The sequence below is a fragment of the Canis lupus genome, chromosome X (assembly GCF_011100685.1).
Source record: "Canis lupus familiaris isolate Mischka breed German Shepherd chromosome X, alternate assembly UU_Cfam_GSD_1.0, whole genome shotgun sequence".
Lineage (NCBI taxonomy): Eukaryota > Metazoa > Chordata > Mammalia > Carnivora > Canidae > Canis > Canis lupus.
The window spans coordinates 83,303,623-83,316,630 of record NC_049260.1 but is presented as its reverse complement, the minus strand read 5'-3'; the positions used below and the strand labels follow the sequence as shown (position 1 = coordinate 83,316,630).

General features: G+C 42.0%; 1 protein-coding gene across 1 annotated transcript in view; it reads left to right on the top strand.

Annotated features, from left to right (window-relative positions):
• Window positions 1-13,008, top strand: part of GUCY2F (guanylate cyclase 2F, retinal) — a 98,720-nt gene that overhangs the window by 83,990 nt on the left and 1,722 nt on the right. The window contains exons 15-18 of the mRNA XM_038586579.1: window positions 466-564; window positions 3,894-3,988; window positions 10,649-10,737; window positions 10,827-10,915. Of these exons, the coding sequence (XP_038442507.1) occupies window positions 466-564; window positions 3,894-3,988; window positions 10,649-10,737; window positions 10,827-10,914 (371 nt within the window). The 3' untranslated portion in view covers window position 10,915. The remainder of the gene's footprint in view (window positions 1-465; window positions 565-3,893; window positions 3,989-10,648; window positions 10,738-10,826; window positions 10,916-13,008) is intronic.

The following is a 13,008-nucleotide window of genomic DNA, read 5'->3' as shown; positions in this document are numbered from 1 at the left end:
CCGGGGTGTGATCCTGGAGACGCGGGATCGAGTCCCACGTTGGGCTCCTTGCATGGATCCTGCTTCTCCCTCTGCCTGTGTCTCTGCCTCTCTCTCTGTGTGTTTCTGTCATGAATAAATAAATAAAATATTTTTAAAAATTCTTCAATTATCTATGCATATTGCTTGTCCATGTCCCTAACACAAATGATTGAAAATCAATTCTACTTCTTTTCAGATTTTCCAATTGTCTTAGCAATAATTCTCTTGGGAAATGAATAGCCCCATGAGATCCCTCTTTCCAACCCTAAGACATAACAAAGGCTCAGTTTTTTTTTTTTTTAATTGCAACAAACATGCTTGGATCCTGAGTCTCTGCTGAGGCCTTTCTGGTTTGGCTTTTATGCTTATTTGTCCCCGTTGACAGATCTAAGCATCTGTCTGTATACCTGTTGACTATAATGCCAACTGACTGCTACTCTACAGGGCCAGTTGTTGCTGGAGTGGTGGGCCTTACCATGCCCAGATACTGCCTATTTGGAGACACTGTGAACACAGCTTCTCGGATGGAATCAACAGGGTTACGTGAGTCTCTAAGTGATGGGATGGGATGGTAATCTCCTATCGTTGAAAAAGTGGTTATTCTTCAAGAGAGGGAAGGAGAGCAGAATACCTGATGTTTTAATGTTTTTTGAAAAAGTAAGATAATTTGAGAAGATTAAGATTTTACACACATTTTTTTCCTGGTTTCTAATGGCAAGCCAGTAGGGGGTGATGTTGTATTAAACATGTACCTTTCTTGTTACAGAAATGAAGCTGTAGCTAAGTGACACTGAAATAGTCAATTTGATTGAAGCAACTAAAGATGTCCTTTGGGTAAAGAAAAAAAATGGCTAGCCTAGTGGGTTCGGGGAAGACATGTTTAGAAAAGAGAAAGTAGGGGACTGGCATTTTTAGTTTTTCAAATAGTTTGTGGAGACACACACAGAATCAGCTGCCTCCCACCCAAATGCTGTTTGCTGCTCTAGTCCTCTTTCTGAACTAGTTAGGATCCCAGGAGTTCTGGTTTTATCAAATAGCCCCATTGAATTTAGCTAGCAATAATCCCTCAGTCTAAGGAGCTTGGAATTTTGAAATAATTAATTCCAATTTGCCTGTATATAAAACCTTTAGTTTCTATCAAAACAGGCATGGTGTCAAAATACCATTTCTTTCCCCCTTCTTTGAGAATAAAACTGTAAACATTTACGCCATCTGTCTGTTACTGGCACCTCTTTATTGGTTATTTTCTGCTGGTACTAAGGCAATGTCAGAATCACAACATACCTTTACCTTTATCATGGTTGAGCAAAAATTTGTTTATACTAATATAGGAAAAGCACAGAAAACAATAATAGGTACTATACACAGGTTTCATGGGTATTCTATTTAAAATCACTTAAGCTCGTAGAAGCCCTGGCTTTGGCAGCTGCTAGACAAGATAAACTCTTCCCAAACTCCAGCAGTATATGCAGACTAGTCCCTGATGATATGGTGGCCTATATCACAGTGGGTGGTGCTCTGTCTGACCCCACTCCTCATCACTCATGTGCAGAAATGGGCTTGCACAATGGGTCCAGTCTTAGTCAATCTAGCATGTGCGGCCATGATTAAGGAGGCAGCACAGAACTTAGAAGCTGTTGTCAGAATAAATTTTCTCACATCTGGGAAAGTCTTCGAACTCCACAGACATGGCAGAAGCCATGGAAGTAGTCATCCAGGAACCACTGCATGCATATGACTGCTCTTAAAGTGCAACCCAAGATGAAGTGAAATTGATCATGGAATCACAATGCAGATTTGGCACAGCACACTGGACTGATGTAAGCTTGTAGAAGACTGAAGTCATATTCTGGTCTGCACCAGGGAAACTCCACTCACTTCATATTGGAAAGAGAGCTGAGAGCAGAAACTGAATTTTCAGATTTAGGTAGCACCTTGTCCAGTGATCAGCTAGGAAGAAGAAAAGAGTGAATCATACACAGCAATTGTTTGTTAAGTACTGACTATGCGGGATCCCTGGGTGGCGCAGCGGTTTGGCGCCTGCCTTTGGCCCAGGGCGCGATCCTGGAGACCCAGGATCGAATCCCACATTGGGCTCCCAGTGCATGGAGCCTGCTTCTCCCTCTGCCTGTGTCTCTGCCTCTCTCTCTGTGACTGTCATAAATAAATAAATAAAAATTAAAAAAAAAAAAAAAAAAAAAAAAAGTACTGACTATGCAAGGAAGGCATTGTGAGGGAAACAAAGAAGCAGACATATGTGGTCTCAGCACTAAAAGAGCTGGTTAGTGTGCTTTTCTGGAAATTAATGACTGGGACCAAAATAGGGCATTAAGCTCCATACCTGACTGAAGATTTGTAGAGGTAGCCTCATGTTGAATATGAGACCAGGATATGTCATAGGTCTATTAAAAATTAATTTCATCAATATCCACTTTATGCCCAGTTGAATTCACTTACTCTGGAATAGAAGTAGCTGGTGACCCAGTTCTGGAGTGATTCTCCTTGCCACACCCCTGAGTGCTAGTTGGAATGAGCTGTCTCTCTCTTTTGACCTGTGTATTCCTCGCTAGTAGGATTATGACTGACCACCAGATGCTAGTGGAATGGGGCACAGGGGGCTGGCTAGCGGGGCACCTAGATGAGCATGTGGCTTTTAGGAACCCTTTCTGAGCAGAGGTTTTGGGTGACCATGGATTAGTGAGTAAGACACAAATAACAATATTGAGCTCGAAGGAAAGTTATGTTATTATGTTATGTTATTATCTGCAAGTTATTACGAGAACACATAGAAATTTCTTGAAATTCTTTCCAGCCATGCCTTCCTGCTTAGATTGTTCTCAGCTTCTAAAAGAATTATTTTCTCAAGTATGTGTGGGAATAACTCTTGGACTTGTATTTAAGACTCAACTTGAACAAGATCTTACTTCATAGGATAATACTTTTCAAGAAAGTCAAGGATACTATCTGAGTTAATAATAAATGATTGTTCTTCACCAAAGAATTCCACTTAGTTGCTACATAAAATTTTTAGTCATAGTCCACAATGTTAACACTCTTATCCCAAGTTGGGCTCATTAGTTGGAAAAGATACACTCGTGTGTGTACACAGCTAGATGCATCTACCCAAAGGAAATTTATAAATCTATAATTGCCATAGAATGTTGACAGAGATCTTGGGGCATTTTTTTTATTGATGTTATTTTAAGTGCAGCAGTATTGGAAGATAGTTGTACGAATGTGCATGTTAAAAGACACCCTTTTGTCTCTTAAGTAGGATATATAGACCTCGGGAGCTCTGCTTTAGCAGTAGCCTGTGGATGAAGCTGCTAGAGCCTAACTTCCCTCTGAGGAGGTCACATTTCAGCTGAGAGCACAGTAGTGGTAGCTGGTTTCTCAAACACAACCCTGGAGTTAAATTAACACCTTTCTATTGCATGGCCTTTCATCTGAGATAGTGTGTAGGAGGCTGATAGGTGCTATAGCTAACACCTTATTTGGGCCTGGAGAAGAAGGCCACCACTCTCTTTTCCTCCTCCTGTGAAAGCCTACCTGAAGCTCTCTCTCTCTCTCTCTGGGACTTTCCTTAGGGTCTCCTTCATTTAGGAGGGGGGACATAAAGACTGCTAACTCTGGGAAACGAACTAGGGGTGGTGGAAGGGGAGAAGGGCGGGGGGTGGGAGTGAATGGGTGACGGACACGGGGGGTTATTCTGTATGTTAGTAAATTGAACACCAATAAAAAATAAATTAAAAAAAAATAAAATGTGTAGAGTCACTAAAAAAAAAAAAAGGAGGGGGGTATTTATTACATTAATATTTTCTCACTGATTTTACCTGGAAGAATCCAAAATCACACCTGTCTTTCTTTTACAGCCTACCGCATTCATGTCAGTCATAGCACGGTGACAATTCTTCAAGCTCTGAGTGAGGGCTATGAAGTGGAGCTTCGAGGAAGGACAGAGCTCAGGGTATAATGTCCTTTTGTGTGTGTGTGTGTGTGTGTGTGTGTGTGTTTGTGTGTGTGTTTGTGTGTGTGTGTGTTTGTGTGTGTTTTAATCAAACCACTTGGACACATCTGCCGAAAGGGTTTACCTGGATGTCTGAGACTTAGAGCTATAATTTGGGCAGAATTTCCAAGCCAATTTATGGTCCCAAGAGAGTGTTCCTTTTTGCCTCAGTTTTCTTCTCTTTAAAATATGGCTACAGTGAGGAGGATTGTTAGAACTCCTTCTGAATTTTTCAGACTATGAGCTGCATCTTTCTTTCTTAAAGGATTGCCCAGAATTTGGCTTTTCAGTGAGTTGCACTATTATTTACATCTTCTAACTTCCATTTTGTTTCATCTTTGGCAATTCCAGACATGATTCAATAAGCCAAAGTCTATTTGCCTGCTCAGTGGTCACCTTTCTAATTTTTCATCCATACCATTGACACCCCCCTCCATTTACAGAGTGGCTTTATGTCTTTTCCCAAGGACCAGGAGGAATAAAGTCAGTTCCTGTGAAAGACAAACATTTTGTAGCACCTTTTCTCTGTTATGTCTATCTCTTGATCTGGGATTCAGGATTAGATAATTTTCCCTTTTCTTTCTTTCTTTTTTGCCATCTCCACTGGATTCTTTTCATCTTCCTCTGGTAACCCCAGAGCCCCTGGCTTCTCCATTTGTATGAGACTCTAGACATCTGATCATCTAACTTTTTCATTTTTAGACAAAGAACCAAGGCCCAGAGAGGTGAAGTAACTTGATCAGGGTCACACAGTCAATTGATGGCAGAATCAGGCCAAAACCCAGGAGGTCTGACTCCTCACTCAGTGCTCTTTCTATGGTACCATGGTGCATGAGAGTCATTTTCTCAGTGATTATACTTGGGCAAAGCAAAACCCAGGTACTGAGTGATGCACACTTTGCTCCTGTCATTGGCAAGCCTTCCTCAAATAGTGGCAATTTACATGTAAAAGAATTTCAGAAGTTAAAGTTTGGAAGGTTTGATTCTAGTTGATCACTTCCTTTCCTTGCTAGTTCTAGTTTTTCACTTCCAATGGATCCTAATATCTTCTAGCAGATGGGATGAGTCATTTATGAGTGGACAGAGGTTCTTTTCCCACCTCTCCAGAAAACTCAGTGAGATGATGGGAGTGGCAATATTATTTGAACAGTGAATCACATCACTCAAGGCTTTTGTGATCCCTCTCTATATTGACATTTCTTAGCAGAGGAGGATAAAGGTGGCTTTATTTCCTGAGGCACTTTCCTCTCAGTATTGCTGGGCACAGATTCCATCATTTAAAAGCTGAAGAGCTGAAAAGGTGACAATTTTGCAACTGAAAAGGAGACATATGCCCACACCCCCATGGTTTTTATTGCCCCCCAAATTCCAGTCGGGAACAATCATATCTTTGGAATAGACAACTTCTTCATTGTTTTTTACATTTGTTTTTATTTAAGTTCGATTTGCCAACATGTAGTATAACACCCAGCGCTTATCCCATCAAGTGCCTTCCTCAGTGCCCATCACCCAGTTACCCATTGCCCCCTCCCCCCCTCCCGCACCCACCTCCCCTTCCGAAACCCTCTGTTTGTTTCCCAGTGTTAGGAGTCTCTCATGGTTTGTCTCCCTAATTTTTCCCACTCAGTTCCTCTCCTTTCCCTTATAATCTCTTTCACTATTTCTTATATTCTGCCCATAAGTGAAACCATATGATGATTGTCCTCCGATTGGAAGGACTTTAGATTATATTCTAGTGTGATGAGAAACAATAGGAAAAATCACCCTTTGGTTTAGTGATAAGATTGTAGGAAGGCAAAAGGGAAAGAATCAAGACAGTTAATCTATTGTGGTATGGGGCATCTGGGTGGACAGTTGGTTAAGTGCCCAACTCTTGGTTTTGGCTCTGGTCCTGATCTCAGGGTCATGGGATTGAGAGCCCATCGAGCCCAAATAAAATCTCAAAAACAAAACAAAAACAAATCATACCTTTGGGTGTTTGGAGTACAAAAGCAGGGCTACTTCAAAAGGACCCTTTGCAGCTTCACAGTTTTCCTTACCCCAAGGAATTTGGGAACATGCTATAGCAAGCTGGAGGAAGAGGCAGGGAGAGCTTCCCCTAAGGCCATGTCAGACTTTGCTTAGTGAGGTGGTAGAGGCTTCCTGATTGAGAGGGAGATAATGAGAGAGAAGGGGGGGCAGGGGAAAGGAAGGAGCAATGTGAAGAAAGAAGAGAATAGGAAGTCTCAAAGAAAGGAGAAAATGGGAGGTCCTTTCTGCCTCTGTACCTCTGCCCCCAACCAGAGGCAGGTATTGGATATTACATACTAGGGACCAGGGGACAGAAGACTCCTTGCTCTTTGGGGACATGCAATATATCCCAATAAGACCATCTCACCAGCACACTTCAGAAATTCTAATTCAACATTTCCATCCCTTGTTCACTTTGTGTTGCTAGAGAGCAAGAATCACTTTAGTACATAGGTCAGAAGGGCCACATTTGATAGCCTTTGTGATGGCAAAGATGGTAGTTGAAATCATCTTCTCCTTCCAGCTGACTGATGCTTGAAATTCCTCTATCAGAGCTTCTTCTCTTGGACTCAAGGATTGGATCCAATAACAACACTCTTTTCCTACTCTATCTCCTTCACTGGAGTGGTAACACTTAGTTGTTTCCCCTAGTGGAATCAAAGGTGTAGATTGGATTGGGTGAGAGAAGAGAACATAGTGCAGTTGAGTAATTAGGTGGGTGGGGGTTACAAAGAAAGACATCAAACTGAGAAAGCTGAGGTAGATTGGGGAAGGACTCATTTAGAGTTGACAAGCTCAGCCTCTGAGAAGTTGTCCTACTGCCTGCTCCAATCCCCTCTGTACTGGCAACAAATCATCAGTGTGTAACTGGCCAATTCTATTTTTTAAAAATTTCTTTCCTAATTGCCTAGTGATAAGTCGTCTTATTACCTCTTCTCTTACATGAGTCCTATTTCAGTTATTGTTTTTCTGACGTCTGAAGCTTCTTGCTGAGCCTTTGTATATATCTAGGCTTATCAGCTGTATTTACTAGGGCCTCTTAGGTACATTTACATTCTGAGAAGACTTTCCTGAATGGCTGTTTTAAGCCAGTTTATGTCATTGCCAGAGGTGGACACTTGTGACCTTGTCTCTGAATTCTGGGGCCAAATAGGATTTGATTGTCAGGCCCCTAAGCTGTAGTCCTGTTTGATTTGTGATTTCTCTTTTTCCCCAACCACTTCCACCCCTATCATCAACACCTAACACTCATATATATGTTTGCACATGTATAAGGATGTGCACACACACATGTGCACATGCACACATATACCAGCAATTGAGCTAAGGAGGTTGGGGCCACCTGAGTGGCTCAGTCACTTAAGCATCCGACTCTTGATTTCAGCTCAGGTTATGATCTTGGGGTTGTGAGACTGAGCCCTGTGTCAGGGTCTGTGCTAGGCATGGAGCCCACTTAAGATTTTTTTTCTCTCTCATTCTCCTTCTGCCCTACCCCAACCCCCATCTCTTAAAAAAAAGGAAATAATGAGGTTGTGTTGGCAGAGTCATGAAGGTCAAAATGTCTGGTCTCTAATTCTTGTCCCATCAATGACTCAATGTGTGACACTGGACAAGTAATTTTATCCTCTCTGTGCTTCCATTTCTTTACATAGAAGCCTCTTCTGACCTGTGATTATCAGGAAGCTCATTAATCACAATCTTTAAAATTCTCAACAGTTGCTTTTTGGCCTCTAGACCTGTCCCTTGACTCCAGGGTGTTGGAAAAGTTACATGGTATAGAAAGAAGAGCATTTAAAATTTGGAGTCTAAGTTGTTAACTAGACTTACTGTGATGAACATTTTACAGTATACATGCAATATATATCAAATCATTATATTGTATACCTGAAACTAATATAATGTTGTATGTCAGTTATATCTCAATAAAAATAGCTAACTCATAGTAAAAAGAAAATAAGTAAAACTTGGACTCTAGTAAAATTGGGTTCAAGTTCCAGCTATGCGTGCTTATTGACAAATCATTTAATTTCCATGAAACTCAGTGTCCCTCTTTTCAGAATGAAGTTAATAATAAGCCCACCTTCTAGAGGTTTTGTGAGAATTAAAAAAGACAGGATATGCCAAAGTGTCTTAAAAGTGTCAGGCCAAAGTAAGATGCTATTATTTGGGGGGGGGGGGGTTTCCAGGACTGCCTAGGGATTGATACTAAGTCAAAGGGCTTGCTTTAGGTTTTAGTGGTTGCATACTTGTTTTCCCCCTTTTCTCTCTTTAGCAGAATTTTGGAAATAGGGTGGGTAAACAGAGAGCTAGGATTCTAAGAATTCTCCTGGATGGGCTCCATAACCTCAGAGAGCCCCTGGGGCTCCCCTGCATACTCTTTGATTTGGAAGCTTGCCTGAGTCCATAACACTCCCATTTTCTTTTGCAATCATTGGTTTTGGCATCCCAGTGTGTGTCCCAGGACTCACCCAAATATCTGGACAATCCTGGAATCTACAAAGCTCCTTTGGGGATTGGCATGCTGTGCCTATAGTCTCTAGATCTCAAGACAAATAGCCTAATATGCTTGGGAGTTGGGATCCTCAAATTTGAGCTTTAAGAGTATGTTTTAGCAAAGTGAGGTCCAATGACACCTTGAGTATTCCAAGTACTCAAGGATTGAGTTTTCCAGTTAATGGAATAGTCTATGTACTAAACAACTGTTCTGTATGAGACACTGTACTAGGTACTGTGAGGAAAAGAACTTAGGAGGGCAGAAGATTTGGGCTTGTATTTAGAGCCCAAAACATGGCCTGATAGTGTTTTTATTTAACGACACTGTGAGCTTCTAAAGCACAGAGCCATTTCTGTATTTCTACACCTGGTATAGTGAGGGTAGAATAAATATAATAGGTGTTATGAGTATATTTTAAAGTTGTTCACTTCTGAAAACAGAGTGGCTCCAAACAGTCCAATTATTTGAGGTTTAGGGTGAGTTGGTTGCCAGCTAGTGAAGATTGGGCTGTTGTGGTATTCTCTTCCTACTTGCCTATAGTGGGCTTATTCAGAGCCTTGAGCCAAATACCTGCAAAATGCTTTTAGATTCTTCCATTAAATGTGCTTATTATTATTATTATTGTTGTTGTTGTTGCATTATTGTTAAGGGATGAATATATGTGATATATAATAGAGAAAAATGAATTTGATATTTAAAGGGGGTCAAATCTAACTGAATTGCTAAGTTAAACAATTTAGAACTGTTCCAAATGAGATCAGCCAAGAGTGAGACCATATTTCAGGTTAATGAGTTGGAAACACATCCCATTACTTTTCTCAGTCTTAGTAAACACATTTTTTTCCCTTATGGGTTGGAAGAAATGAAAGAACAGTTGAAAGACAATTGAAAGGAGGAGAGTGAAACACATTGAGAAGAGTGCTTGTTGGAAAGAGGGGAGGGTGAAGCAGAGGCAGAAAACTTGGCTCCTCTGAGGTCATCACTTAGGCTCTGGGGTGACCAGATGGAGTTTACACTCCTTTTTTCTTCTCAGAATCCATGGTTCTCGACAACCAAGAAACTGGGCTGTAGATGGAGGCTTCCCTGGGGTCTCTCTCTACCTGTGAAAATCCCTTGGAAGGAAAAAAGAACACTGCAGAAATGTAGACTGCTTGGGACACCTGGGTAGCTCAGTGGTTTGGTGCCTGCTTTCGGTCAGGGCATGATTCTGGATTCCCCTGATTGAGTCCCACATTGGGCTCCCTGCATGGAGCCTGCTTCTCCCTCTGCCTGTGTTTCTCTCTCTCTCTGTCTGTCTCTCTCTCTTTCTCTCTGTGTGTGTGTGTGTGTGTCTCATGAATAAATAAATAAAATGGTTTTTTTTAAAGAAATGTGGACTGCTCTAAGCAGCCAGGATGCCCTGGCCTTTAAAGTTGCACAGCCTGCTTTCCATATCTATTCCAATTTTTGAATTTCGTGAGAGCCTTTGGCGAGTGTTTGGGGGAGATAGACTCTGAATATTTGTACTCTAGATACAAAAGACAATGGGATGCCTAAGGCTAAAAGATCAGGGCAAAAATGACAAACAAAATCTTGAATTCAGCATCCAGATATTTGGTTTCTATGAAGCCAAACAACCACACATTCCCAACGATGGAGCTATGTGACAGTGGGTAGACAAAGCATCTGGATGACAGCTTCAAATGGTGTTCATTTTTCTTTTTCTTTCTTTTTTTTAGAGAGGGGAAGGGGCAGAAGGAGAAGGGGAGAAGGAGAATCTTAAGCAGGCTCCATGCCCAGGATGGAGCCCGATGCAGGGCTCGATCTCACAACCCTGAGATCATGACCTGTGCGGAAATAAAGAGTTGGAAGCTGAGCCAACTAAGCCACCCTGGTGCCACCAAATGGTGTTAACTTTTCATCTGCTTGCTGTGTCAGCTTATGGAACTTGCCTGAGGCTCGGGTATCTATAGTAAGGAAGCTGTGTAGGAAGGAAGACTCCAGGGAATGGTGACGAGGGTGAAACAGAGCCAATTCTGAGCCCAACTGAATGCTTATACCCCATTGACCAGAAAATAAGGAAAATTGGGAAAATCGGTTATAGCATGTTTAAGATTTTCTGTATTTTCTATAATAAGGGCAAAGGCACAGAAGAGACTTTCTGGCTGGTTGGAAAAAAGGGATTCACAAAACCCCTTCCTGTGCCCCCACCAATGGGCAAAGATGGGTAAGTAGAGTTCACACTTAATTAGAGTCTTCCTATGTCCCACTCTGCTCCACTGTCTTCACTATTTTTGTGTCTCTTCTGCCCCATAGGCAAGTGGGCCATGGCTTACAACCAGTAGAGATTGCAGCCTTCCAGAAAAGAAAAGCAGAAAGACAGCTGGTGAGAAACAAGCCATAAGGTAATGGCCAGCAGGAAAACAGCGCATAGGAGTTTGCCATATTTTCAAAGCTGGGGCTCCCTTTGGCATGGGTGCCCGTCTAAGCCTACACTCTGTTGGCAGAGTGTGATGGAGTTGGTGAATTTCCAAGCTCCACTGAATTGAGCAAAAACCTTGTGGAGAGGCCTGTTGCAGAGCAAGCTGAATTTGAGGGAGGTCAGCTGCCCGGCCTGAGAGGCCCTTGCTTCCTGCACAGATAACACATTTGAATGTTAACAAGGCTGGCCTTGTCATTCAGTTATCAGACAGGTGCACCTGTCTGTTTCATTGTCAAGTACCTGGACGACATGATGAGCCACCTCACGTCTTTGGAGATTCACATATATCTAAGCAATACAGCAATATTATGATGATCCCCTTTTCCCAGGATCCATTGGCAAGACCATCTTTTAGGGGATGTTATGTCACTTCCACTGGAGGCACTGCTTGGTCCCTTCTGAGGTTGGCATTGCCAACCAAAATAAGATTGGTTACTCCTTGACTGCCTGGCTTGAATTCAGGACAATTTCCCCCATTGCTCCTTCTCCTACAAGAATGGTATGATTATGAAGCAGCAACAACAGCCTAATTATCAAGAATTATCCCCATATATTTATCTCTGAGGAATCCATTGCTTTCTGGGGCTCCTGTCAGTATCTCTTCTCTATCTTACTTTCTTATTTTCTCTTTTATGGAGACTTTGACCCTAAGACCCATTGCTCTGTCCACATATTATTGGAAATAACAAGATTCTGAATTAAACATAAGGGCATCTTCATACACTCTATAAACTCCTGCTCCCTTGTTTCTTAGCATATGTTCTTAGCATAGTTTCAGAATAATCACAATTCTAGCAGCAACTGCTAAATACATCCACATATATTTTGTTTTCCTATTAGCCTCTGTTGATTTTGTCAGCTCTCCATGACTGATTCTCTCCTAAAGAAACCCAGTGCGTCTTCATTTCTCCAATTATCACAGGTACCCTCTGTAAATCATAATATTTATGCTTCAGAAAGGCTTCAGTACTGAGCATGCGGCTGCCCTGCAGCCCCCTATAAAACCCTCTGCCGTCCTGCCACCTGGGATCTAGCTCTGTTTCTTCCTATTGGTCAGTACAAGCAGATTAAGCAGCTGGGACACACATTCATCTAATTTCCAGTATCATTCTTTCCCCTGGGGAAGGAAACACACAGACACACATAGGCACACAATCTCTTTCTCTATCTCTCTATCTTTCTCTCACAGCAAGAAAGGTCTTGGAAGCTCTTTAAGGGTTTTCCCTTTGATGGGGTGGCATAGGCATTTTAGGCACTGTGCAAGAATCTATCTGTTCCTAAAAATGTTTTGGAGTTTGTAGAAGACACTGCAGCTGACTCACCATCACTGGCTGTGTGCTTTGTAGTGTTTTCCCAGCACTGAAAATGGATGTGCCTTAGGCCATTTATACTCACTCATCTGGACCCCCTTGATAGAGGGCAGGCTTCTATGGGCTGTGAGTATATGGGATGGATTGAAGCCAACTGGCCCCAATGTGGATTTGACCTCTGATCTTGGCCTCATTAGCACTTATGCTTTAATTAACATGTTAATTGACCACAGTGGCCTTGGCAGACTGTGCAAATCACAAAAGTCCTCAAGAAAAGCACCCTTGACAAATATCAGAAGGCTTGATCCAGATCTAAGAGCTCTCAGACATCTTGCTTCTCTCATTAAATGTTCTATGTTGATGTCATCCAATAACACCACCTATTCTACAATGTTACCAACTTTCTATGAATTTTCGGCTGACTCCTAGTGAGATAGACACAATTCACCGAAGACCCACAATATCAATGAATGCCTTTCACCCGTTGTTGTCATGGGAGTTGTTAGGGGAAAATCTGAAACCTTTAGGGAGCCCTCTGTGGTCAGACGTGGAGGAAAGAAAGATGCTGTGAAAGGGGCACAGCTTTGGTGAACTGACTGCTATGGCTGCCTCTCAGGCAGGGCCATGCTGTCTACCTAGTAGCTCCTTTTTCACGTCCCCAAATATCTACCACGTTCCAAACCTTCCTAAAGGTTATCATGTCATC